The sequence below is a fragment of the Melospiza melodia genome, chromosome 20 (assembly GCF_035770615.1).
Source record: "Melospiza melodia melodia isolate bMelMel2 chromosome 20, bMelMel2.pri, whole genome shotgun sequence".
NCBI lineage: Eukaryota > Metazoa > Chordata > Aves > Passeriformes > Passerellidae > Melospiza > Melospiza melodia.
Window position 1 is genome coordinate 7,562,086 of NC_086213.1, and position 26,169 is coordinate 7,588,254.

General features: G+C 43.1%; 2 protein-coding genes and 1 long non-coding RNA gene across 4 annotated transcripts in view; 1 reads left to right on the forward strand and 2 right to left on the reverse strand.

Annotated features, from left to right (window-relative positions):
* Nucleotides 1–4,382: 4,382 nt before the first annotated feature.
* On the reverse strand, nucleotides 4,383–8,023 carry CLDN5 (claudin 5). The gene has a single exon (XM_063173019.1). It carries the CDS (start codon nucleotides 7,946–7,948, stop codon nucleotides 7,298–7,300), a length of 651 nt encoding a protein of 216 aa, XP_063029089.1. The 5' UTR covers nucleotides 7,949–8,023; the 3' UTR covers nucleotides 4,383–7,297.
* Nucleotides 8,024–12,816: 4,793 nt separating this feature from the next.
* Nucleotides 12,817–16,574, reverse strand: LOC134427516 (uncharacterized). The gene is made up of 2 exons (XR_010030195.1): nucleotides 16,430–16,574; nucleotides 12,817–13,809 (listed from the first exon to the last, which is right to left on the reverse strand). It is a non-coding gene; the product is annotated as an uncharacterized LOC134427516 (long non-coding RNA).
* Nucleotides 16,575–16,703: 129 nt separating this feature from the next.
* The window catches only part of LOC134427513 (septin-2), a 33,809-nt gene continuing 24,343 nt past the window's right edge, over nucleotides 16,704–26,169 (forward strand). For both annotated transcript variants that reach the window (XM_063173415.1, XM_063173414.1), the window contains exons 1-5: nucleotides 16,704–16,783; nucleotides 21,562–21,613; nucleotides 22,697–22,796; nucleotides 24,211–24,297; nucleotides 24,879–25,002. In XM_063173415.1, coding sequence (XP_063029485.1) covers nucleotides 21,587–21,613; nucleotides 22,697–22,796; nucleotides 24,211–24,297; nucleotides 24,879–25,002 — 338 coding nt within the window. In that variant the 5' untranslated portion in view covers nucleotides 16,704–16,783; nucleotides 21,562–21,586. The remainder of the gene's footprint in view (nucleotides 16,784–21,561; nucleotides 21,614–22,696; nucleotides 22,797–24,210; nucleotides 24,298–24,878; nucleotides 25,003–26,169) is intronic.

Sequence of the window (26,169 nt, forward strand, 5' to 3'; positions counted from 1 at the left end):
ATTCCCACCCAATGGAACTCTCTCCAAACTGCTGCCCAATCCACATTGTTACAGTAGACAAAGATTATCTTTACGGGGAAACTAATTCCATATGTCTGAAAAGGGACATTACTATGTCACTTTCTGAAAATCTGAAACTCCTCTTCCATGGTACAAGCTGTGGAAGTTAAGATTTTATAAAATTGACAAGTATTTAGGTGCATGGATATTATCAGCTGGTCAGACAAGAAAATCAGGAGAAAACAGGACAGCCTAAAAATAATTTAGGGGTTCAAGAACATAATGGAATTCAAGTAGATGTTAAATTTTTAAAACTTGCCTTGCACGTCAACATTTTGAAATGTCAACAGTATAACAAAAATAAAATAGATGTAAACAGTGAAATGTATTATGTTGCTTGGATCTTGGCAGTCACTTCCAATGAAATAATAGCAGGAAATTATAGAGGAAAAAAATGGTGAAATCATTCTGTAGTCATTGGGTATTCATGTGAGTCTTCTGTGTCGAGATAACACTTGGGTTTATTTGTATTATAGAATGAAAGATTGCTGTTATAATTGGAAACTGTTAAAGGTTTTGTAGCTCAGGCTAAAGGTTATCCAGGCTGCTGCAGCAGATATCCTAATTCTGACAAAAGATATACAGTAAGGACAGAACATTATAACTGAAAGAGTAATCTAAAAATATACATAGTGCAAGAATTCTGCCGTGCTAGGCACTTGTTAGAGCTGATAAGAATTGGTGATTGTTGGTTTTTGTCCCAATTTTTCAAATATGTGAAGGTATATTGAAACTGAATCCTACCATTTTGAGATTTCACATATGTTCTTGTCAAGCAGTGCCTATTTTTCTTGCCTGAGTGATCATTTATGCCCAAGCCTAAATTCTCTTAAGGTTTAACCTTCTGTGGAAGTGTTCTGATAACAACAAACACAGTTGATGCTAATGAGTTATGTATGAGTGTAATAGAGGGGAGTCAGTTCAGAATGTGTTTGAGAGTGGGAACAGAGGCCAGAGGCACCCACATATGGTTAAATTAATGGTCAGAGTACCTGGCATGGGATCAGGAGCAATGTCACTCTGAGCTCTGTCAGCTAACCTGCTTTGTTGAAACTTTAGAAATATACACAGCTGAAACACAATGCATTTAACATTGCAAACCATTTTAGCTACCAGATTGCAATTGTTGTTGTGGGATCTGGTTTTGTGCATCTCCTAGCTTTTAGTGCATTTGTTCAACTCATAAAAATCTTCTGCTTATCTTAAAAAAGCCCCAAATGTTCTACAGCTGGCACAGCTGGTGCTGAAGACCTAAAATGTGCACATGTGTAACTTACCTGCTTGCAGGACATAGCCAGCAATGAGAGATGCACGGGATGCTGGCACAGAGTTCACAGCTTGCTCACTAGATCAGAGTCATTTTGAGAGTGTTATCTGTTGTTTGCCTGGAAAAATCAGCTATTTTAAACATTTACTTTTGTTCTCCACTGTAAATAAACACGAGCAGGCTTAATCTCATCTGTTTTGTTTGTGTACACCAGAGCACCTCCCTGCGCCCTGCAAACTCTGCCTGGCTGGTGCAGCCTGGAGGATCCACTTGAAGGGAACATCCCTGGGTTAGGAGCTGAGGTGTAATAAGGAATGGATCCACTGCTATTGCTGTATACAAGAGCACTGAGGTACTTCATCATGCCTGAAGTAAGGCTATTTTTTCCCAAAAGAAGGAGAAACTTGTGTGGATGTCATATCAACTGGGCCTCAGGAACACCTTGTACCTGCTCTGAATACCCTGCCAGTGCTCTAGTCAATGTGAGTAGCTTTTGACATTCAAGATGCTTTAATGAGGATCAGAGTCAAGGATGCAGATTATTTTATTTTCTGCCTGATTTTCTAGATGGTCAAAGTCCTTCTGTACTGGGTATTGGAGGTGGTTTGTTGTTTACTCTCCATCATTAATGTAATGAGATTTGTGTGTCTTGTTGAAAAGGCTGTGGCTTGTGGAGTGAGGTGTTTCCCTTTTTAATTTCCTTTTGCAGCCTGAGACCAAACATCTGGATAGTAGTCTCAAGGTTCATTCTTCTTTTGCTTTAATCAGTGCTGTATGTATAGTACCCCATGCTGGATGATTCTATTGTTCTCAAATCAAATAGCTAAGGCCAGTAGTTCAGTTAATGCACCAGTTAATTCTTGTCAGGATGGCTGACATCCAGATCATTCATATATTCATTTTCCTCTACCACTTTTAAAACAGCCACTGATGCTGATGAGTATTTTCACATTTTAAGTGGTAAAGTTTGTGTGATTTGATCCCCCCTGGTTCTGAGCTTATTTGGCTACAGCAACCAGCAACCCAAACCACAGGTGAAGTTTCAGAGAGGCAAAGCTCTCCCTCAGGGCACTAGATGAGTGTCCAGGGAGCAGCATGAGGAGAGGACTGGCAGGAGCCCTGGGAGATGCCTTCAGCACAACACTTGTGTTTCCATGCTGAGTCCCACTGCTCCTTACCTTTCTCTGTCTGATTTTGGGTTGAATCCACACGGTGAGCTTTGGAAGGAGGGGGAAGCTCAGTGTTGTAACAAAATCCCAAAATGGCACAGACAAAGGACACTGATGAATTGATTCATGATGCCTCAATCTGTGCTTAAGAAAAAGGTGAAGCAAGTCTTGTGTATCCAGGCAACTGTAAAGCCTTTGCTGTTGCCATGGGAGGTTTTATCAGTGGTTGAAGTTCTCCTTTTCTTCTAATTGAGGGTAGTAGTAGGTAGAAGAAGGAGGTTTCTAGACAGACCCTATTGCTGCAGAGACAGCAAGGAACAGTCTGGAGCAGTGACACACACAGACACAAACTAAGGTCTGATCAAAATAAAAATGGTAGAAGTCAGTCATGTCCAAAATATAAATACAACAAACTCCTGAGACTTTGTCAGGATGATTTGTCTTTTCACAATCAGGCTCCAAGTAAAACAAATGCAGTATTTGACCTGAAAAGAGAATTCACCTTCTCTCACCCAATTAATCTAATACAGCAGGAATATTTGTTATGTCTTACCAAGCAGCCTTACAAAAGAAAATCCTCAAACATGTGTGCTTAATTAATGATTTTCTTCTTCGGTGCACACACAAAAGGGATGCATTGTGGGTACCATCTGATGCTGAATGCTGCCTTAATATATTGTTCAATAAATGTATGAATATGGCACTTACATGTGGCATATGGCTCCTGACAGGCAGGACTGTCCTTTAGCATTACAGATATATGGATGAGTTGGAGGAGACCTGCTTTTGGGGTTTGAAAGATGGCCAAGGAAAAAGAACAAATTCCTTGCATAATATTTGATCAAAGAATAGATTTTAAATAAAAATCTGAACTCTCTCACTTCAAGAGTAAAATGTTTTGTATGTTTCAAAGAGCAGATACCCAACAAACATCTTTGTACAGGAAAAGGAAATATTTCCTTAAACATCCTGCAGCAAACATGACTGATTGAGCTTCCTTTTCCCCCTGCCTGGTGCATTTCCCTTCTTTGCACAGACAGGATCTAACCAGATTTGCAGGGTATGAACTGCAGGTTACTTTCAAATTCATAACTATGAAATGGTTCGTTTAGCAGGACAAAGGCCAAGCTGACAGACACCCTCTTTCCAGCTCAGCATGTGCATAGCAATGGGAGGGTGGCAAGGAGCTTTTGTTAATCTCAACCGAGCTGGCAAGTATGCTGCAAAATGAAGGCTTTGAAGATGTTTTCCCTTCATTTTTAAAGCAACAGTTTGTTAGAACAAAGCTTGAAAATCTTGAAAGAAAAAAAAATCTACAAAATATTGAGTGTCCTCCCTGGCAGTCAAATAACTTAGGTAAATTTCTCCACTAGCAATTAGTCTATATAGTTTACTTTACCAGTCTTTATTAGTTTTGGGTCTTTTTTTTTTTAGGTTCTGTTCTGCTGCATCTGTGAAAATGTTTTTCCCCAGCTTGAATGCACTTTTGAAAAAAAAAAGAAATGCTTGGCAGAAACAATTAGGGTATCAGGTCAGGTTGGGGCTGATCCAAGCAGAAGGATTTTTTCCTTTTAGTTTAAATGTGTAAAAATTGAAAGCTTTAAAAGAGTTGTTCCCAAAATAGCTGGGACTCGCACTCCACTTCCTAATGTGCTCACATCACAAGACCAGCTGCTGCTCCTTGCTCTCTTTTGTCTGAGGCTTCAGTGGAGAGCTGAGGTGCTGCTCTGCAAGGGAGCAGCCCTTGCTTCTTCCACAGAGGTGACCCAGCTCTCCTCCCCAAAGCCAGCCCAGGTAAATTCCCTCTGGGCACCAATATCACACCCCACCTTCCTGAGCCAAACAACCCAGTGGCTTTCACAAAACACAGTGACTCTGTTCAGGGATTGGTTTACATGTTTTTATTTTTATGTGAAATCATAAATACAAAATAAAAATAGTAAACAAGTGCTATAGATTTATCTTTTCATTGGGATGAGGTTCAGGCCTGATCCTGAGCACTTCCAAGGTTTTAAATTCAGGACTAGATCTTTGTTCTTAGAAAACAAAATAGCAGAAACTGACTTAGACTTTTACCCTGAAGCCAGTGACATCAGTAACAGCATTCTCTCAGGTTATCTTTTAAAGCACAGCAACAACTAAGGATATTGAAGGATGAAATTAAATATAAAAATATTTTTTAAAATGGGCTCCACTTCCTGCAAGTATTGTTGGGTGCTACCCCTCTGATCTCAGGCACAAGTTACAGTTTTGGTAGGATGATGCTGTGTTTAGTAGCACATGCACAGTTAGCACCGGCTTCTTCCAAGAGATCTTTCTGTGTAAGTTTTTCAGATTTTGGTTATAAGAGGATCCAGCCCTGCCTCGATACAAGAAATTTGGCTTGGTAAAATTCCCTTCTAAGGCATTGGTTTCTCCTCCCTCTCCCAAAGACACCAGTTTTGATTTGAAATGCTAGTGATGGATTCTCCAGGAACATTTCATCTTTTGGTCAGACCCCAAATTCTGCGGCACTTCTGAAGGCTCTGCTGTTCAGAGACATGCAGACATTTTTGTCAGTGGGGTTTAGTTCTTTAACTTGAGACAAAAGAGGGCAAGGTGCAGGATTTGGGCTAATATCTGTGGGCTCATTTGCTAGGCACCAGAGAGCTGAGTGACAAATACAGTTGGATGTTACAATTTGAAACAAAGTAGTCATGAAATAAAGGCACCAAACCATATAACAAGCCAACTTTGGTAGATTTCTTGCAAAATATATACCTTTAAATACATTTACAGTTTACAAGGTTACACTGTTTTCAAAAAGTTGCAAATGATGAAATATAGAATGTTTCACTCTTGTACCAAAACTACATATCACATAATAAAAACAAAATTACATATTTTATTAAAATGGAGGCAGTATTAGAGCTGCACCTCTATAGAGCAGAAGTACTTGTAGACATATTGCTCTGCTTTTGTATTCTCTGATGAGCTCAGACCCTGCTATTTATGTGTTTAAAAAACAAAAGGACTTATCTTCAAAAAAGTGCTCAATATTCAACATCAAAATTTGCAGGAGCAAGACTTTAGTCTCTCATTCCAGTTTATGAATTGCTGATACCTCAAGGATTTTAAGTTTGCTAAGCAAGGCAAGAACAGGGTCAATGTGAATCTGTCAGACCCACAGTTATGGTTTGTCAATGAGTTTGGTGTTACCAGAAAGCTGTAAGAGTTAGTGCTCAGGTCAGCTGTGCACTGCATTGCTACATGATTGTGAGGACCTATGAGGTTGTAGGGTTGATCTCTGAGGAGTATAAACAGCACATTTCCTCCCTAACTCTTGGCAGAAATCTCCTTATGGCAATGTAGATGCTGCCACAGTCAGTAGCATAATCCTGTGTGGATTTACAAATAATTAGATTGGAGGAGTATCAAACCATCCCCTTCAGCCCCTCCCTTAACAAAGTTTGTCTCTGCAGTGTAAAATGAAAAAGTGTAAACTAATATTTCAGACTTTGATGAAGTTCAGGAGGTGTTGACCTGAGGAAAATTAGAGTTATGTTGCCCAAACCATCTTCCTTCCAGTCTGCAGAGTGTTACTAGGGCAATGCAGAGGAGCTGAGAGCTGTGAGAGTCATGACTTCACAACTGATCACCTGGTGTAAATCACACTCGGGATATTTTTGGTAAAATTCTTCCAGCAATTTTTTGCTTGATTTGGTAAATGAAGGAAAGCACGTGTTAACAAAACCATGGTGGGGAGCCAACCAAGCTCACGTCCAACTGAACACACATTTCAAAACTGGCAGCAAGCAGAGCTTGGCAGGAAGGCCACAAAGACATCATTCCCCCCAGCCATCAGTATCTGGGGTGATTTTTATGTTTCAAATCTCCTGTAGTGCAGATGAGAGGAGCAGAGGCCCTGCTGGAGCCAGGACATACAGTTATCTCCTAGATTTCTTAGTCTAGTCCTTGAATAATTCTGGCAATGAGTTCATTTTCAAGTAAAAACAGAGCATAAGCTGAAGAAGAGATGAAGAACCTCAAGAGACAACCTACAATCTGATTTGTACTCCACTAAAGGACAGCAACTACCTGAAATCTCTTTCGAGGTTTCAAATACACACAGACCAATACGCTTCACTGAAGGACTAAAACAACTGAAGAAAGTTAAATAACTTTCTCCAGAGAGTTACTGCCTGTGGGATTAAGGACCGAGGTTAGTGTCAGGCTTTGGACAGGATCCCTATTTTAATTGCCCGAATAGATCAAACCCCCCGTTATCAGTCCGAGCGGGACCTGCCGGACGCAGCCTTTGGGGAGAGATGACGGAGATGCGAAGCTGCTCCTCGGCTCTGGCGCGCACCCGACGCCCGGTCCCGGCAGCAGGCGGTGCCTCGAGGCACCGGCAGCCACAACGGGGGCAGAGTACTCACAAGTGTCCCGGTAACACCGGGGAACGGCCGGGGCCGGCGGCGAAGCCCGGACGGAGCGTCCCGGCAAACGCCGCCGTGACTCGCCGGGGCTCCTCGGTTCCCGACGCTGGTTCGCGGAGGGCTTTGCTCGGCCGGCAGCGCGGTCGGTCAGTACCGGGAGCCGGCGGCGCCGAGCGCGGCGCTGCCCGCAGCGGAGCGGCCGGACCCGCCGGGGAGCCGGGCTGGAGGGCAGCGGGGCGCTGCCCTGCCTAGGGCCGCCGCTTCACGGGGGTCCCCGCTAAGAAAAGCCTCCAGGCAGGGGAGCGCTGGAGCTCCCCGCAGACGCTCCCGGGCCGCAGCCGTCTGTCCGTGCCCCGCGGGGCCGCGGAGCGGGCCAGCCCCGCTCAGACGTAATTCTTCTTGTCGTACTCGCCGTTAGACGTGGGCCGCCGCGGCGCCGAGTACTTGACGGGGAAGGAGGTCTCGTCGCGCTGGGAGCAGGAGCAGCAGCAGATGAGGCAGCCCCCGAAGAGCAGCAGGGCCGTGGCCGCCCAGCCGATGTAGAGCGCGGCCCCCATCTCCCGCTTCTTGGACGACGGCACGCTGGGGTCGTAGAAGTCGCTGATGACGATGTTGGCGAACCAGCAGAGCGGGATGAGGACCAGGACCCCGCAGAGGATGTAGACGGCCCCGCCGGCGATCACGATGCGGGACTTCATCTTGCCGGGTCGGATGCAGTTGGTGCACTGCGCGCCCACCACGGTCACCAGCAGCGCCACCAGCCCCAGCAGCGCCACGATGACGGTGAGCGCCCGGCCCGCCTGCACCTCGGGCGGCAGCGCCAGGATGGAATCGTACACCTTGCACTGCATCTGCCCCGTGCTCTGCACCGCGCAGCTCATCCACAGCCCTTCCCAGATGGTCTGCGCCACCACGATGTTCCCGCCGATGAAGGCCGACACCTGCCACATGGGCAACCCGCAGGCCACGATCACCCCCACCCAGCCCAGGATGCCCAGTCCCAGCCCCAAAATCTCCACCGCCGCCGAAGTCATGCTGCTGCCGGCGCTGTCCCACGGGCTCCACAGGAAGGAAGGCGCGGCGGGTCTGCTCCGCTGCCCCGGGCGGCTCCGAGCCGGCTCTGAGCGCCGCGGCCGCGGGCAGGGCTATTTGAGGAGCCGCGGGGCGCCCGCCCTCCGCCCCCGGCCCGCCCGGCCCGGCCCGGCCCTGCCCGGCAGCAGCACCGCCCGCCGCGGGCCGGGGCCGGGGGCGGGTGTCCGGCCCTCCCTCCCGCTCGGGGGTCCCCACCGGAGCCGGGAAACTTGGCTCTGCTCTCCCCGGCTCCCTGCTCCGGGAGGAGCTCACAGGGACGCTGCCCGGTCCCAGTTAGGCGTGGGGCGGGAGGCATCTCGTCTCGGATTTCGGCTGCTCAAATTCCTTTTAGTGCCGTTATCTGTGAATTTCCTATTTACTGATAAAGTCCGCAGCCAGACCTTCAGAGAGGTCTTGCCAATACAGGCACCCAGCAGTGTGAAAGTCCTGGTTATCGGAGTCTAATTGATCATTTTTCGGAAGACTAAGCACTGATGGACAGGCACAGCTCTCTCCTGCACACTGGGTCAGGAAAATGTTAAAAAATACCAGCGTCAATCGCTTAGAAACCACCCAGAAAATAAAAGAGCCTTGGATATGGGATCTGCATGTCACCTGTCAGTACCAGTAGACAGATTTTTAGATAGGTCCAGGAAAAATAACTGCTCTTAGCTCACACCAGGCATGAAACTGTTTGCTCTGATTCTGGAGCCAAGAGTAAGGTATACAATTTAAACATGCTTTCACAAAGATTTCAAACTCGACTTTATTGTTTTAATTGTTCCAGAACATTTTAATCTTTATGGTAGGTTAAGGAGTTAAATGCCCGTGTCTAAACCACTGGTGCAAGAGGTTTTATCATCAGGCTGGGCAATGTAATTGCTACAGTCTCTTCATGGACCACTGGTGTCCTGGATTGTTCAGTAGTCTTGGTTCAGCCCCTGCAGGTCTCAGTAGCAGCAGGTCTCAGCCCCCCAAGGCTGGCAGATGCAGGGAGTGTTTGTGGTGTGAATGCTGCAGTTACAGCAGCTGGAGAAGGAGAACAGAACTCATCAGCTGCCTCACAGAACTCACAAGGAGCTGTGCCTCAGTGGCTTTGCACTGGGTGTCTTGAGAAAGGCTTTTTGATTGCAATAGGTTTAAATGTTTTAGACAAAATTGAAAGTTATATTCACAGTGATTTTTGAATTGGTTTGACTAGATTTACTCTCAGTTAGCCCAAAGTGTCCTTCCAGTGCAGAGGAGACCACAGAGTTGAAAAGAACACATTTCCTGCCCCTGGATAAGCGGTTTTCTCTGTTGTACAAAAATGCACAGCATGTCTTGTGGCATGCAGATGTTTGTGATCTAAATCTCAAGACTGATATGAATGCAGCATGAATGGAAAAGTGCACATGTGAGGAAGCAGCAGCAGAAGAAAGATTAAGCAAAGGTTAAAGGAATCACATGGATTGACAGCTGAGGATGTGACTGCTGAAGTAAGAAGCAGCAATGTCCTGCACACATCCTGACAGGTGACTTCAGCAGAGAACCCCAGTGCAGTAGCAGGAGGATGACAACAAGGTCACAGCACACTGAATAAGGCTTTCACTTCCTTTTTTTAATAACGAGAAGATGAAGTTTAGCCACAAAATACGCAAATAGCCACAAGATACAAAAATATCAGGATCTTGTGGACCATCATGGAGTTGGACATGCTGACACATGATGGCTGCAGCCTTTTGATTATCTCTGCCTGAGGAGCTGTAAACAATTCTAGCATGGAAAATGTCTTCCTAACAAAGACTGCCTGGTAAACAGAGCTCAGAGGATTTATCTCCTCTTCCAGTTGTATATAAAATACATACAGTTTACTTCAATTATTCAAAACTGCAAATTCCAGTGTGCAAGTTCAGAAGGAATGTGTGACTGGGGCTGTGCAGTTTGTCAAACTGGGGCTGCTTACAATCACTCAGAAGAGTCCCTGGTGTCAGGAGGAGGAGAATGCACAAAAAACCCGTCCACAGAAACAGAGATGTCTCAGAGGTGAACAGGTAGAAATCCAGATCACAGGCTGAAACTGAATAACATCTGTATTTACGATGATAATAATGATTATATAGAAAACAGCACAGAAGAACAATTAAGAAAGGGGGGAGAAATGCCAGTTATCTTAGCCCATAAGCACAGGAAAGCCCCACCCTTGCCACTTGCCTGGGAGCACGGAACTCTGAGTTTCCTTCGATACATGGGCTGTGTGTGCTCCTGTGCTGGCTGGGAGGCACTCATGGGGCCAGTGCAGCTGCCTGGGTCTTTGGGCTGAGAAGGGAAACCAGCCCATGGCTTGTTTTACCTCTGCAAGCCTCACCCCACCTTCTTTTGCTACCTGTAACCCAGCAACAGATTCCTACAAATCACTTAATCCAAGGCAATTATTTCTCTGGGGAAATACATGCTTCATAATCACAGGGCAACAGAACCTTTCTGCTTAGAGGCATTTCCATTCCTGGTATTTCACTTTTCTCTGTTTCTTTTCATTACCCCAGATATTAACTTTTATCCTGGTTACTGGCAACAACCTCCATTTTTAATTACTTTATTCCTTGATCCTAAAAGTTTGTTGCACACACTACCTCTAATGAGATCACTGGTGCAAGGTGCTCTCAGGTTTGCTTACTTGAACTTACTGCTACCCTGACTGACACAGCTGCTGGGGGCCCTGAGGACACCATCAATTCAGCATGTTGTGGTTTCTGATGGTGGTAACGTCAAAACACTGGAAATTAAACTCCCAGAAACGAAAAGCTTCTACTTTCTTCAAAGGAAGTACAAATCAGCATGATGTTTTATTTGGGGTGTTAAGTAAAGAAAATCCCTCTTTGTAAGTTAAACCCTTGCTGGAAAAGTCTGGATTCCTTTAAACTCCAAGGCATGATGTTCTCACAGCAAAGCAGCTCTTTAACAAATTATTATTCTTGTCATTACATCTATTTCTGCTTCAGCTCTGTATGAATGAAATGATTCTAAGGGGATATATAGGGGGGCTTTACAGCCTGTGAAAATGGGAGGAAGTGGTATTCAAGCTGAGAACAATTGCACAGGAGCCATACTATAGCAAGAGGGGCTCTGGGATTAGAGGTGATTGTGTTTTTGCTCCTTTCCTGACAATCAGGACAAACACCAGGCACAGAGTTATGGGAGAGCTGCTAATGGGGATCCAGGCTCTCACCAGCACTGCTTGTCCTGGTGCATGAGCCCTGTCCATGGCACAGACATGCTGTGCCCAGCCCTCCAGCCTTGCCAGGGCTCTGCTCAGCCCCAAGGCCTCCCACCAGCAATGTTTGGATAGATTTGCCTTGGGGGACCTGAAATGTAGCGTGCAGAGCACACTTGGTTTATAATTTGTGGAGTGTCCCTTACCTAAGTGCTCTTTCTAATCCCTAAAATATTAAGGATCTGGAAGACAGGGGAAAATGACATTTGGGATCAATCTTATGCACAAACCTTGTATTGTTTGTGTGAATAAGATGGAGTATGAGTCAAAAGATTAATTAAAAGCTCAATGATCTTGAGACAGCTTACCATAACTTTTGGATCAGACATAAGCAAAGGTGAAGAATTAGGAATCCTATTAGAGATAGATTTTGTGCCATATTTTGTATTCTAATTAGTGCTGAAATAAAGGCAGGGAGATTTACAAACACAGAGGGGTTAGGCAAAGGTTGTTCTTTATTTAGAAAGCCTGAGGTTTCTCAGAGAAGATTATTTCTTTCTGAATTTTCCTTTAAAATGCAATTCTTTTCCCAATAGAAGAGATTCCGTACTAGGATAGGGTTCCAGGAAGTTCTTGTGTGTCAGCAGTGCCAATGTGTCTTCAGTGTGACACATCAGAAGACTGGCACATAGGAAATGAGTTCTTGTCAAATGAGCAAGTTATTACAAAATGAAGGTGCTCAATTTCACCACTGGATTTGTTTAATTTCTTTTGGAAACAAGCTGAAGTGGTTAACACAAAATTCTCACTTCTTCTCTTAGATCCTCTTTTGAGCAAAAAGAGAACCAAACCAGAATTTTGCAAGAACAGGTAGTGTTCTCAGTAACTGCTGCTAATGATGTAGAATCCAACACTTTTTTTCATTCAAGTGTTGCTGCTGCCCCTCAGGATTGAGAAATGGACGGCTCCCTCTCAGTGGCGATGTGACTAGAGTCATGTAAAAGAAAGGAAGGAAATGGATATATGTAGCTGGAAAAACACTGAAAGAAGTTATAAATATGCTTCCAGCCTTCATATATTTGCTGCTGCAGATCCCTTTCCAGACACAGTGGCCCTAGCCCTGTGTCAGTCTCTTCTCTTTACACACACACTCTGCCTGGCTGCAGCCAGGACTACACATGGTGGGAATGCTGAGACAGTGTTACAGGTGCTTTCCTCACTGAATGAGGAAAACAATAGTGGTAAATCATCATTAGAACTAAATTCAACATCCCCCTCTTGAATTTCTTTGCACATAAACTTCTGGAGCAGCATCTGAATCTTCCCAGTGTTGAAATTGATCTTCATGTCTCTTTGTTAAACATGCCCTGCAGAGAACATTTCCAGTCACCACAGTCAGGACCAGCTGGGCTGCACTGGTGAGCCCCTGTGCACCCAACCCTTCAGCACCTTGTTTTCTGGATTTAGCTCTGCAGAGAGCACTGTGGTGTCACTAGACAGCCATAACCCCGTGTTACTTGTGTTCCAGAGCAGTAAATATGAGCAATGAAGGCCCTTTCCCAAAGTTTAGAATGTCAGTAAATGAGTTTGATCGTCCCACTCATCAGAAGATCACACTGAATATGTGCTTAGGCTGTGTCACTTTAAATACTTCTCTTTAATGCTATGGACAGATCTTGAGAACATATTAAAGCTTGGATAGGCAGGATGGGGGGAAGCTATAGGAAATACACATTGTTTCATGCCTAATGGTCCATTCTACATCACGTTTCCTTCAGGACAACTACAGTTTAATTTTGTCCTTTTCCAGAGTCAGCCTCCTTCCACAGATTGTGGTGTACCAGGATCCTGGCAGATCTCTTTCCCATGTAATTCTTGGGAAATCAGATGAGATGTCAGTTTGTAAAGAGCAGCGTCAGCCAGGACAAATGCCATTGTTTTAAATATACATTGCAGATGTTGAAAGTAATTAGTAAACACATGACCATGAATTACTGAAAACTATTCAGGGTTAGTGATGGGAAATATACTACATTTATCTCATGTCTCAAGAAATGTGCAGTGCTGGAAGATGTGGGAAGTTTGGGACCTCTCCTTAGCAGTGCAGCTGCTGCACATCTCAGCCAAGCTCTGCTTTCAGGAATAACACACATCTGCTTGGACAGTCCTGACTTCCTTCTTAAAAGGGAACTTTGTTCCAGTAAAAGTTGATTGATATTGGTAGAAAGATGCAAAATGTCTCTTATACTGGAGAATATTTGAAGGCTTTTCTTATTGTTTCTTCATTGCCATAAGTAGTATCTTGAAATGGAGGGCTTGTATGTGCTGGTAAATGCAAAAGAAACAATTCTGTTCCTCTGAGACTACTATAAATCAAATATAATCTTCATTTCCTGTAGTATGTCACTGAAAATGAGGCTTGGGTGTTTTTTGCAGCTAGGGAAAATACTTATCTGTTGCAGATTTTCTTGTAAAGCAGCTTGTGTCTGTAAATCCTGGTGCATGCACAGATAGTGGCTTCCTGTTCCTACCCTGCCCAGGCTCCAGCTCTGAGCTGTGGGTCTCAGAAGGGCTCATCAGTGACACCAGGTTTCCATGGACCTGACATCTCTGATTCCTGATGCAGCATGTCTGCAAAAATGAGGAAATTTGAGATGTTGGAGTGGTTCTTCCCATTGGTGGCTCCATACATAAAGCCCTACACGAAAGAGTATTTTGATCAAATCAATGGGAACTTCACCCTTAAATTTCTGTCTTTCAGCACACCCAAATTTTACAAATAAACCCAGGGAATATCTAAATTACTTCATCTGACATTCCCACTAGCTACATTCAAAGTATTTTTTTCTTTTCTAATTCTTTAAAAGAGGATGCCACCCACAGTGTGCAGTGGATTTACTTCTAAAAGGTTTGGATCTGGAGCCATGTACTGTAACTTAGCAAAGCATACACAAATACTTTGAATCAATATTTAAATGGATCTCACAACTGAAAAATAAAAACTGTTTTATGCAGCATATCTTAAGAAAAGTAATGCCAAGGAATGTGGAATTGGTTTATCTATTAAAACTCAATTTAGGTTTCAGTTTATGGCTGTATTTATTCAATATTTAATAAAATATTATTTTATTATAATCAGTATCACCATTTTCTCTGGTAAGAACAGGAACAAAAGACACATAATGTCTTTTGCTGAATGTATGAAGTATTTCTGACTTACTAAGATGTGACTCTACACAAAGTTAAGATTTGAATTCAAGGAAGAACTTTTGTCCTTTTGATAATGTAAACCCTGATGTATCAGGAACTTTAAGCAAAAGCATTGGAACTTCCAAGGGAAAAACGAAACAAAATTCTTTCAAAAATAATAATTCTGGGAATGAGTGATTCACAGTCAGAGTGCTGTTCACAGCATGAACATTTCTAGACTATTTAACCACTGTTCCTCAGTACAAGCACTTCTTCTGTTTGCACCTCTGCTGATATTGGTGTGAGAAATTAAAAACATGCAGCATGTGTTTGGGGGGCTGCATTTGCTATAGGGTCTGCAGTGCAGCATTTCTCAGTCACACACCCCAAACAATTCCAGTTCTGTTGCCTGGCATTCCTGGGAACTGCACTTTCATAACGAGTCTCATAACAGGTTTCAAAGGTAACAAAAGTACATTTTCATCAAGTGACTAATGCACTGTAACACTCATTGTCACAGGATGCTCTTTAATGCCAGAAGCTGGGATGGGTTCAAAAAGCAAGAAGAAAAATTCATGGAAGAGAGAACCATCAAGATAAAACTTCTGGCTCAGGAAGCAGCTGAGCTGCAGATTGCAGGAATCTGGGAGGATGCACAGGCACAGTGCTGCTGTTATCTTTTCCTAAGCATCTGCTCCTGGGCACTGCAGAGGCAGGACACTGCCAGGACTGGCCTCTGCCCTTACCCCAAGTGCCCTTCCTTACATCCCTTTCTGGCTGAATGGGACTTCTTTGGAAGGGTTGTGGCTTCCCTGAACGCTTTGTGTGACAGTTGGTCAGTGATCTGATTCAGCCATGACTTGGGAAAATTATTGCCTCAATAGCAAAGATTTTGAAAATTCTGGAGACTCTTTCACCCCTTCCACTAAATCCTACCAAAGGAAAGGAGTGACAGTCATGGGAGCACTAACTCCCACCTGTCCCTGTGTTGATGGCAGTCTGTAGTTTGGCATTGTCTGTGCCAACATCTTACAATTTCTTCAAATACTAAGCAGTTGTTTGTGATAGCAGTGCATTGGTGCAAAATCTTGTGTCCACCACAGTGTTCTAATTTAGTGAAAGAAGAACTGTCACAGTTGGTCCTCTGGTGATTGTACAAAACACCTATGTGGAAATCCATGGAATAATTTAAAATAAAACCTTAATTTCTAAGGAAGACTGAAATGGCATCTTTTAACTCTTCCAGGAAGGAAGTGTGAATCAGAACTTTCAGTTATAACATTACATTTTGTTCTAGGAAATTGAACTTGCTTGTGCTTTCACTGGCTTTTATCTTGTTCTTACTCGGATCCCATCAATGCTCAGTTGATAATAGGAGCACAATGTGAGTTGCAAATAATGCCAATCTGCCTTCAGCAGCATGTGTTTCACTCCCACATTCTCCTGTTGTGAGCTGCAGCCTTGTTTGCTTAATGGTGGGAATACAGACATAACAGAAATGTGTTTCTTGGTATTCAGAATTCTAAGTCAAAAGGTTTGCTGCAAGGTCACACACACAAGCTGCCCTCTAAAAATGTGTGGATAGATGTCCAGCAGCTTTCCTGAACACAGTTCTTGTAGCTGGAATGTTGGAAAAAGCCTTTCCGGTACTCCTGCTAATACGTGTTTTAGTTTTGACAGTGTTGCATTTGGAGTTTGGGCTATGTAACACTGTTTCCCCGTGAGATCTGTGTCTGTAACCTAACTGTAGGCGTCATTTGCACTCCAGGTTTGCCTGCTGGAGTCCCTGGCAGCTCCGAGAACTTGCAGGAGGATCCCACTGGGCCCTTCAGCGGTGACAGCGACCGGGGCTCTCACAGGACCAGAGGGAAAGCCGTGAGGGAGAGAACAGTGTAAGTAAAGCAAATATCAGGATTTTTTGTAGAATGTTCGAGAGAGGAATTTGCTTCATGTGTGAATGAGCACCTGCAAACCAACCAGGCTGGTGTTACATGCTGCATTACAGTCAATAGCACAAAGTTTAAGCTCGATTTCCCCCGGTTATCACACCAGCCATGTTTACCATTGAGGAGCATCGCTAAACCGGCTGTAAGTGGAGCAATCCCAAAACTCAACGATGTTTGGGTGGAAAACAGAAACCAAACCATTCCTTGTAGATGTTCACTTCGGAACACGGCTCGGCGGCGGCCCGGCCCGCGGGCTGCCATGGCCGCCCCCGGCGGGGCGGGCGGGGGCCGCTCTGTCCCTCCTCTCGCTGCTCCCGGAGCCGCCTCTCGCTGCCGGCTCCGGCCGGGCGTGCACCATAGAGTGGCGCGGGGTAGGCGGGCGCTCCGCCGCGGTGGCCGCTGGGATGCGGGAGGGCTGCGGGGCGGAGCGGCGGATCGCGGCCTGGCGGCGGGAGCGGCCGCGGCCTCAGGTGAGCGGCGGGAAGGGGCCCTGGCCCCGGCCCCGGCGGCGGCGCCTCCGCCCCCTCAGCGCTGCAGGGGCTCCCCGTGCAGGCACAGCCCTGACCCTGCCTCCCGCCGCCGTTTGCGGGGGTTGTGCAGCCGGTGTGTGGGACGGGAGAAGTGTATCCGGGGCAGGAGCCCCGGGACGCCGCGGTGGGGCCGTTCCGCGCACACCTTGATTTGTTTTTAAAGCAAGGAGGGATTAATGTGAGGTGCGGACAGGGCCGCGGGGCTGGGGGAGCCGAGATGCGAGGAGAGGATGGGGCAGGAAGTGCTGTCTCCGCTCAGGCATTCCTCGGATGCTTTTAAACTTGCGGCGCCCACCGAGGGCTGCCCGGAGCCGGGGGATGCGCAGAGCGACCCGTGCCTGCTTTGGCAACAAACCCAACCCGTGCTGTAATTCTGTTTGTCTTTAATCATTGTTCACCTGCAGGTCAGAGACTTCATGGTATCGTGAGGCTTAAGCATGACTTGGAAATGATTTAAATACAAATTTGTCAGTTTGCTGTGCGTTGGCAGTATGTACACAATTATACTTCAGCTCTGTGGGTGTGAGGCAGAGCTGCCTATTTCCTGATGAGTGATCGTGGCTAATATGTTTATCTTTTTAATTTTAAAAGGCCCTGTTTCTCACAGTTTAACAGTGCTTTTTGACACAGTAACTCGGCAAAAATACTGTCAAACGCTGCTTGCATAGAAACAACATCATCCCTAAAACTGATCATTCACAAGAACGGTATCACTGCCTCCTTTGTGCATTTCAAGCATCTGTTTTCATTGGTAAAACAGTGTGAAAGGAGGTTGTTTAGAGTCATGTGTTAGCGTTGAAATGGAGCTTTAAATAAAATATTTAAGATTAGAGCTTTAGGTTCGTGTGTTGCTTTTTCTTCACCTTTTAAGAATAGTGCTTATGCAGGCGGTTGAACTCCTGTTTAGTCCTTGCTCCTTTTGCTGTGCATATGTGCTGTGCATGCTGTTGAGTCACAGGCATGTTCCAGATTTTGATGCATTCCCAGTAGTAATCCCTGTACAGTTTCCTTGGTTTAAACACAATACCAGAAGGAAGTCTGCAGAACTTATGAGCTCTGAACATCAGTTCCAAGCCATAGCGTGGTCTGTCTGGAAAAGTCACAGCTGGGTTGTTGCATTTTCTGTAAATTCCATGTTTGGTGGAAGTGATGCAGTCATTTTCCTGACTAAGAGTAAAGCAGAATTGTTAGTGTGTAAAAGAGCATTCCTTCAATTGATAATACCTATTTCTAATGAGGGAAAATGGAACCATCTGGGATTGTTCATCTGGAGGAGGTTTCCCACAGTGGAGGTGAGGACGTGCCGGGAACAAACATGGCACACAGAACAGGCTGTTCTGGATACATTTGTTAGAACTCAGTGATTCACACAATCATGCCATTTTTGCTGTTATTATTGATGTGACTCAGATCTGACATATCTTCCTTGGGTTTTGTAGTTGTTTTAGTGAGAAACCATAAATACTGCTGTTTTACTGACATATCTTGGCGTTTCTGTCTGCTTTAAATCTGAAAAGTGACTTCAGAATGCTGATGCTGTTGAGACCATTTCCAGCACTGGGAAACCTGTTTAAGTCTTTACTCCTGTCTGTGGCTATTAAATACTGCCAAAAAAGTATCTGAGTTATATAATCTCTGATGGAAGAAAGAAACTTCATTTGAGAAATCAGGAGGGCTGTTCTGCTGGTTGAGATGGCTGTGAGGTCACTCAGAAGTGATTATTTGAAAATGTTGTCTGATATCCTTATATGGCCATGCCTTTGTACATGTTTGTAGCACTTTCTTTGTGCTGGCTCCTATTGAGAAGCTCCCAGTCTGCCTGTTCCTCACAGTTTACTTCTTGCATCCTGACAGGAACAAAGGAAATGACCCATTTTCCTTCCCCTCTCTTTCCCTCTCCCCGGAATGCTGCTCTTAGCAGGGACAGTGGGATGGCACGTCCAGCTGCAGCTCAACTCAGTGGCACTTTGCTCCTTTGCATTGCCAGCATCAAATTGTTCAGGATAGGAATTTGTTGGAATCCAAAATGAAACTTTGTTGTGTTACCCACTGTTCAAAACCAGATTTGGACATTCCTGTGCTGTAGCACAGTGTCCCTTTTTTACTGCTAGGCCTGCTAAGTAGAGCCCAGCATTATTTACAGATAAAGTTTCACTGCTTTTTGTAATTTGTTGCAAATGTATCTTATCTATTCCTTTCTCCTTGAACTGTTTTTAATGTGCTGTTTTGCTTATCTCATACTGATTGAAAGAGTACTTTGAAAATCTAAAGAAAGTGGAGCAGATACAGTTCTTGCTCTGGTTTGCCTCAGTTGTGGAGTTTTTTATGCATTTTGTTCTGGACAATTGATAAGAAATTAGATGCTACAATTTTCAGGTGTGTGAACTCCCCAAAGTGTTGCCAGAGACTCAGCTTCACCTTGTTTTGGTGTTTGAGTCAGCTGAGTGCAGACAGAGCTGTGGGTTTCTGTGCTCACTGATGCACAGCAGGGACTGGTGCAGTGCCAAGCTCTCACTGGTGAGCAGTGCTGGGAGTGCTGTGCTTGTTTGGTGCTGAAAGAGGATTTAACATGTGGCATTTTGTTCATTCTGAGCTTTTGATTTGTACTGTATGGTAGAGCTTTGGGAAGGCAGCACATGGTCACCAGGGAGGTGAAATGATTTTCGATTTGGTGGAATGATTTTCGAGGAAACCTCATGAGGGCAGTATTAGGAATTACAAAATGTCAAGGCTGAGCAACTGAGCTCCCAAAGGAACCCTGACACCTTAGGTGTTGTGGAACAGCCAGCAGGTGTTTCTGTGTGGTTTTTTGTTGTTGTTGAGGTAACTTTTGGCTAGCACATTTCTGTTCTAACAAAAGGCATTGGGAAGTTACTACCTGGAAGTGTGAGCTGCAGACATGATGTGATCAGAGCAGCTGGGCTGCTGCTTTGCCTACAGCAACTTTCAGTCAGAGTAAGACACGAGGTAATGTGGTTTGCCTTGTAAGAAACAGGTTTTGTAAGCTGTACTTGTGGAACAGATGATTTTATGAAAAAAATGTTCTTTATGAGATAACAGACTAACTTTGAGGCTGAGCGTGTCATAATCAGTTGATGGCCATTTTGACTCTTCTGCTTTTTAATCACGTAACTTGAGTAATGCTGCAATGGATGGGACTCTACTGTCAGCTTAAATCAGAAGTAGGGAATTTGCCATACATATTGAAACCTGAATCATGCCCCTGTCTCCTTTATCTATGGGCACTGGGGCTGGGTGATTCTCCTCTGGCATTACTGTGAGAAATGGGTCAGGTATATCTGCATTGGCACTCAGTCACTATGAGCTATTCTAAACTCTGGAACTATGTTACTAATTTTATTGACAAGGTGACAACAGAGGTTTCCAAACTTAGAAACAAGATGTCAACAGAGTTACTTCTGTCAGTGGGACTGTGAGTGTCTTTAAGGATATGTGACAATGGTTGGCTGGAGGCTGGAATGAGCCTTTGCCTACTGGTCAAAGGAAAAGAAGTTCTGGTTTTCAAAACCATTCTTAGTGGATGCTTTCCAGAATGTTTTGAAGGAATACACAATTAGAGGCTGACAGATGATTAGAATGAGAACCTCCCTATTTTCCAGGCTATGAATGCATTGGGCTTTCATTAGTAAAAGCAAATGAGCTGGATATGGGGGAAAAGTTGGAGGAGGAAAAAAAAACAACTTTCCTTGCTTACAGGGTAGGTGGTACCTGCACATCTGCCAGGATTTGAAATGCCTGCTGCAGGGCAAATGAAGTACCATGGGAGCAGAAGATCTGTTTTCTTTAGAACTCCAAGCAGCAATTATGCTAACTTCAACTTTTCCTTCAGTCCAGAGCTTGGACTGTGCCAGGATTTGACTGTCAAAGTGCCAGTGTCAGAAACTGGACTGCATCCTGCTGAAATGACTCCTGCTACCCAACAGGAAGGTCTGAACACACAGGTGCCTGCATAGGTCACTTCCCTACTTTTCCAGGCCAAGAGCTGCATTGTCAACAAAGCAAGCTGTGAAGTGCTCCTGCCGCTTCTGCATTTCCTGTCCCTGCTCTGGGGCTGCTCTAAATGAAAGGGCTTTGCTCTTGCCCTGATAACTAATCTATAGCACAGCTAACATCCTTGAGTGAAGAGATAAGGGCTTGCCAAAGTCCAGCTGTTCTGGGTGTCTGAAACTAAGGAACAAATCTCTTTTGATAGTCCTTCACCCTGGCATGAAGTTTTGAGTCCAGCATGGGTTAGCCAAGTGTAGTGTCCTGTTCAGCAACAGCACTTTGATGTCACTGAAAATAATGTTGTGTTCTGACCCTTACCTGGGAATCATGTAGGTGTCCTGTTCTCATGAGGATTTTTGGATGTGGTAATAATTCTCAAATGTAATGTTTGGACAACATTTGCATTACATTCGCCTATCTGTGAACCATCCTTCTACAAAGACAGGATGGGTGAAAGTTTGTTATGATACTAAATAGTAATATTTTGCATTTTAAAGGAATTTTTCTGTTTTGAAATTTTTAAGTATTTAAATTAAGTACTCCTGTGACTTATTTCAGAAGGAAGACATTTTGATTATGGTTTGTTTGTTCTGGTAATCCTTGAGTATGTGACATGTCATTTTACTAGAATAAAATGTGATCAGTTCAAAATTAAAAGTAATGTAATCTTCAAGTCAGCTAACATGCACTATGGCTTTTTTTTCTTCCAGTGAGTGAAACTTGAAGTGAAGAAACATGTCTCAGTCCGGTGAAAAAGTAAAGGTAAAGAGATGGCTGCATAGCTAATATTTTATCTAGAATCTATTGAACTTGTGAAAACATTTGTAGTTTTACTGGAGTGCTAAAATTGTGAATAAATTATACCTTATTGCTTCAGATGTGTTTTTTAGAAGGAGCTGCTTAGTTGAAACAGAGATTGTATGAGATCCTAGTGATGGACTTTCTGGTGTTCACCAGACATTCAGTCTCTGCTTACAAAGTTAAAATGGTACCTTCACCTAAGGAAATTTCATGTGACAAACCTTCATTCCTGATGTTTTTACCCACCTGGATGGGGTTTAAAAGGATTGGTAGCAAATAAGTAATTACCTTTCAAGTGATTTCCCTTGTCTCCCCCCACACCACTGGAAGTGTATGGCATTGTAGAAAACCTGTTCTCATCATAAACTCATCTGTGAAGAAGACATTTGGTTCCAGATAGCCCACAGGGCCCTAAATCAAGTGGCTGCAGTTCTTATTTAGGCTCCTATGAGGTTTTCAGTCAATGGGTAACAGATGTTGCAGCAGACTGCCCTGTTCATAGCCCAAATCTCTTTGATAAGTTTTTCAGGCATGTTTCTTTTTCCTGCTTTTGTGTTAGAAGTCAAAGATTTTTGAAGGAGCAAAAGATTAAGCAGCAAATGATACAATCACACAGAGATGTATCTCAGTAATCCCCCATTAGTACAATGTTCTTGTTTTTTACCTGTAAGCATATGGATTATTTTTATAGAAGCTAGTAGCAGCAGACACCAAATTTGACCAGTATTTTTTATTTTGAGCTCTATTTATTTCTTAAGATTAATAATAGTGTATCCTGCAAGCTTGCAGATTTTTATTTTATCCAAGGAGAGGCTTTGTTTGTGTAGCTCAAGGTATTTATCTGATTTCTATTTATATCAGCCTGCTTGGTAAATGAGCCTTTTTAAGGTCTGCTTTGCTATTGCAGCAAAAATGGTTTCATTCTCTATTCTCCTTGTGCTTTATATACCCCTGCACTTTATTGTGTAGAATCAAGTAAACTCTTTTTCAGCTTTTTAGGGGGAAGGGGATCTCATTTGTATTCAACTTTTGTTTTCTTGTCAGTTTTCCGACTCGGCAGGCTATGTGGGATTTGCTAATCTGCCCAACCAGGTTCACAGGAAATCTGTGAAGAAGGGCTTTGAATTCACACTCATGGTGGTTGGTAAGTGAGCTCTTTAAGTATTTTTGACTGTTATACAACGACATTTCTTTCACGTAGATGTGTGCATCTTCCTGCTTAGCAATTGACTGTTAGCAGTAGAAAAAGCTTTGAACCTCTATACACTTTCTAATTGCATCTGTTACTGTTTTGTCATGTTTAGTAGGAGGGAGTATTTATAGTGATTGAAGATGATGACTTGGAGCCAACAGGACATTTTGGCATTCCTGATTCATTGTCAGATGACAGGGGTGGTTGTTTAATCTTTCTCTTGTTTCCCCACTGAAGGCATGAATGCAACCAGTGAGTGTCTTGCTGTTGAAATGGTGATGCTGCTGTTGTGCTTTCTGCTGTTCTGTACTGACTCACTCTGGTGTCAGAGATAAACCTGTAATTTACCTTTCTGTCAATGAGCACCTCTGAGTCCCTTTGATGGAGAGTCCTGTAGGCACAAAGCTCTTCCTAGTGATGTTGAATTATGTTTACATTAAATCAGTTTAATGGTTTGCATGTGCAAAAGGAGTCCACAGTTACCCTTTTGTAGCAGTCAGTGAAAAATGAAAATGTGCTCTGTAGTACCATTTGGGATTACCTGGTGACAGCATTCAGCAGTGTTTGTGAGATAAACAGGTAATTTGTGATAATTGTAGAGTTCTTGTGTCATGTAGTTTGTGATGAGAAATACAAATAATTTTTTCATCTCAAATAATATGGCCAGTTGGTCTAAATGATGGCTTCTTTGATTCCATGAGTTAGGAAACAAGCACTTTTTTGCAACTCAGATTTAGTAGTTAAATTTACACATTTAACTTTGTTACTTAGATGTAGGACAAAATTTGTATCATTTGAAGTTACAGAATTATGAAACTTCTCAGCTGAATTTTGAATAATTTGCTTGATGATTTTCAGTTTAATGGAACCTATATGTGCCTAAGTGTAAGGGTGCAAAACTCGACGATTAGTTTGGAATTGCTTTACTCATTTGTCTTCCCAGCAGTGTTCCAGGTTCAATTTGTAGCTTAGGAAAGCCTTCAACCTCTCAGAAATTTTCAGCAGGAGAGTTACAGCTCTGATTTTGTAAGTTTAAATGAAAAAAGCTGTAATTTCTCTCAAGTAACTGAGCTATCTCTAGATCTATAGTCCAAGTGCTGTATGACCTTTCAGCTTTATTGTGACATCTGTTACAGTAAACTTACAATTTTCATGTTACATTTATGAAAACACTGGAGGCTTGTTTTTCCGGTGTTTTCAAAGTGCTTAGCTGAACCTTTGATGTTTTTATATCAAAAGCTAGGGTGGATCCTGATGAACAAATTATTTTTCCTCCGTAATGTGAGCTTGGAGAAAGACAAGGTGCTTTAAAAATCTTGGAGTTAAAAGTGTATATGCTTAATAACCTGGATTATTTTGTTTGTAGGTGAGTCTGGCTTAGGAAAATCCACTTTAATTAACAGTCTGTTCCTGACTGATCTTTATCCAGAACGTTACATTCCTGGAGCTGCAGGTAAATGTGGTTTTGCAGTTCCTCCAGCACACTCCACCCTATAAAATTTCTTGTTCTTTCAGTTAATATTGCTTCATTCTTTACCCATTACATCACTTTGTCACGCTGTATTTAAATTTTCTAAATTATGTTTTGTTGAGCTGTCATTTTCTTATTTAGATTTCCTTTCAAAGACAGCTTTTGTTTCTTTATCAGCTGCTATTAAAAAGAACACCTCCCAAACCTTTTAGGTATCAATATACCTAAGTGTGGTTTTATTCTAATCTCCATTTCTTCTCACTGTTTTTTGTCTGTAGTGCCTTAAATCCTGGTTAGAGGTGTAAATAACCTTTTGGCAAAGAATCTATTGAGCTTCTGAGTATTATTATTTTATTTTTTCACATTGTCATAAGTAAACCCATGTTTTAGTTTATTGTTTACTTACAAAAACGTGGTGTTAAATTCTGCTTACTGCTTTGTCTATTTTGATAAAATATTTTGTGTCATGCAGGTTACAACACACTTGAGCTTACAGTTCCTCCTGTGGGGGTCTCTGCAGGAATTGATAGGCAAATAACAATCCAAATGTTCCTTTATTTTAGAGAAAATAGAGAGGACAGTTCAAATCGAAGCTTCCACAGTAGAGATAGAGGAGCGAGGGGTGAAGCTGCGTTTAACTGTAGTTGACACACCAGGATATGGAGATGCCATTAACAGCCAGGACTGGTATGTGTGGAAATCCTGCTTTGTTAATAAAGTGTGTGTCTTACACAAACACTATTCTAGTGTGTCTGGTACTTTCTACAACTTCCAATTTCAACTTTCTAACCACTTCTGATGTTTTTAAAAGTTTTGTAGGGTGTGTCTATAATTCTGCCTCAAAGTTAAGAGCCTCTCCTTCAAAAAGTTTCTCTGAGCACTGCAGTCAGCTTTTTGTCTCTATGGCCATTCCAATCAAACAAAATTCTGGTGGGGGGAAACTTTTTGTCTTTTACTTTCTGTGTCTCTGACCCATCCAGTTTCCATGTTTTTAAGACAGTTCTTTTCGTTCCCTGTGCTCTATATGTGCTACCAGCAACTTGGGTAGAACTGGTTGTTTTTTATGATGAAATTGCCACTTGGCTCTCTCTGGCCTAAATATCAACAACAATCTTTAATGAATGAAATAATTGTCAGTAGATACACTGGAAAATATACATAATTGCTTTAGCATAATGATTATGAAGAAAGAAATCTGTAAAGCAGCTAGAGAGGAATGGGGCAATTTGTGACAAACTAAATTCTTAAATGTAATTTCCAAATAATCACATTCAGGCAATTCTCTTTAACTGTGGAAAGCTGATGAATTTTTTCAAATAAGGATTAGATATTCTTACTGGGATGCTTCTAGTTTCAGTGGATTAAAACTTTGAATTTTCACATGGTTGTCTTTTAACAACAATAAGTGCCAACAATATTTATTTTATTTAGCTGTTAATTCTGTTGACGCTTTATTTGTGGTGGTGGTAATCCCAAGGCAAACAAGGATCACTGAGCAGAGAAATGCAGAGAAATTTGGATCCTTCACTTAAAGACCAGGGAATAGATAAATAGCAGATAAATAAACATATATAATGCTAATAGAATGTTTTGCAATCTTTCAGTGACAGAACGATGTATCTGCAGTGTTCTTATTATCAGATGGTTTTTCTCTTCTTTCTATGGTGTAGATGTAGGAACACAGCAAAAGTGAAGGCAGTGAAGTTCTGTAATGCACTAAATGAAAGTCTGAAAGTGAAGCTCTAGTGAGATTTTTATTTTCCTCCCACTTTTCCTACTCTAGTAAGTTGAAAAAAATGGAACTTTTGGTATAACACAAAGGCATCTTTCTGGGCTGCATCATGCTCTTGCTTA

Bases quoted from the DNA above. Each gene is read 5' to 3' on its own strand.
- CLDN5 (XM_063173019.1), bottom strand. From the start codon at position 7,948: ATGACTTCGGCGGCGGTGGAGATTTTGGGGCTGGGACTGGGCATCCTG.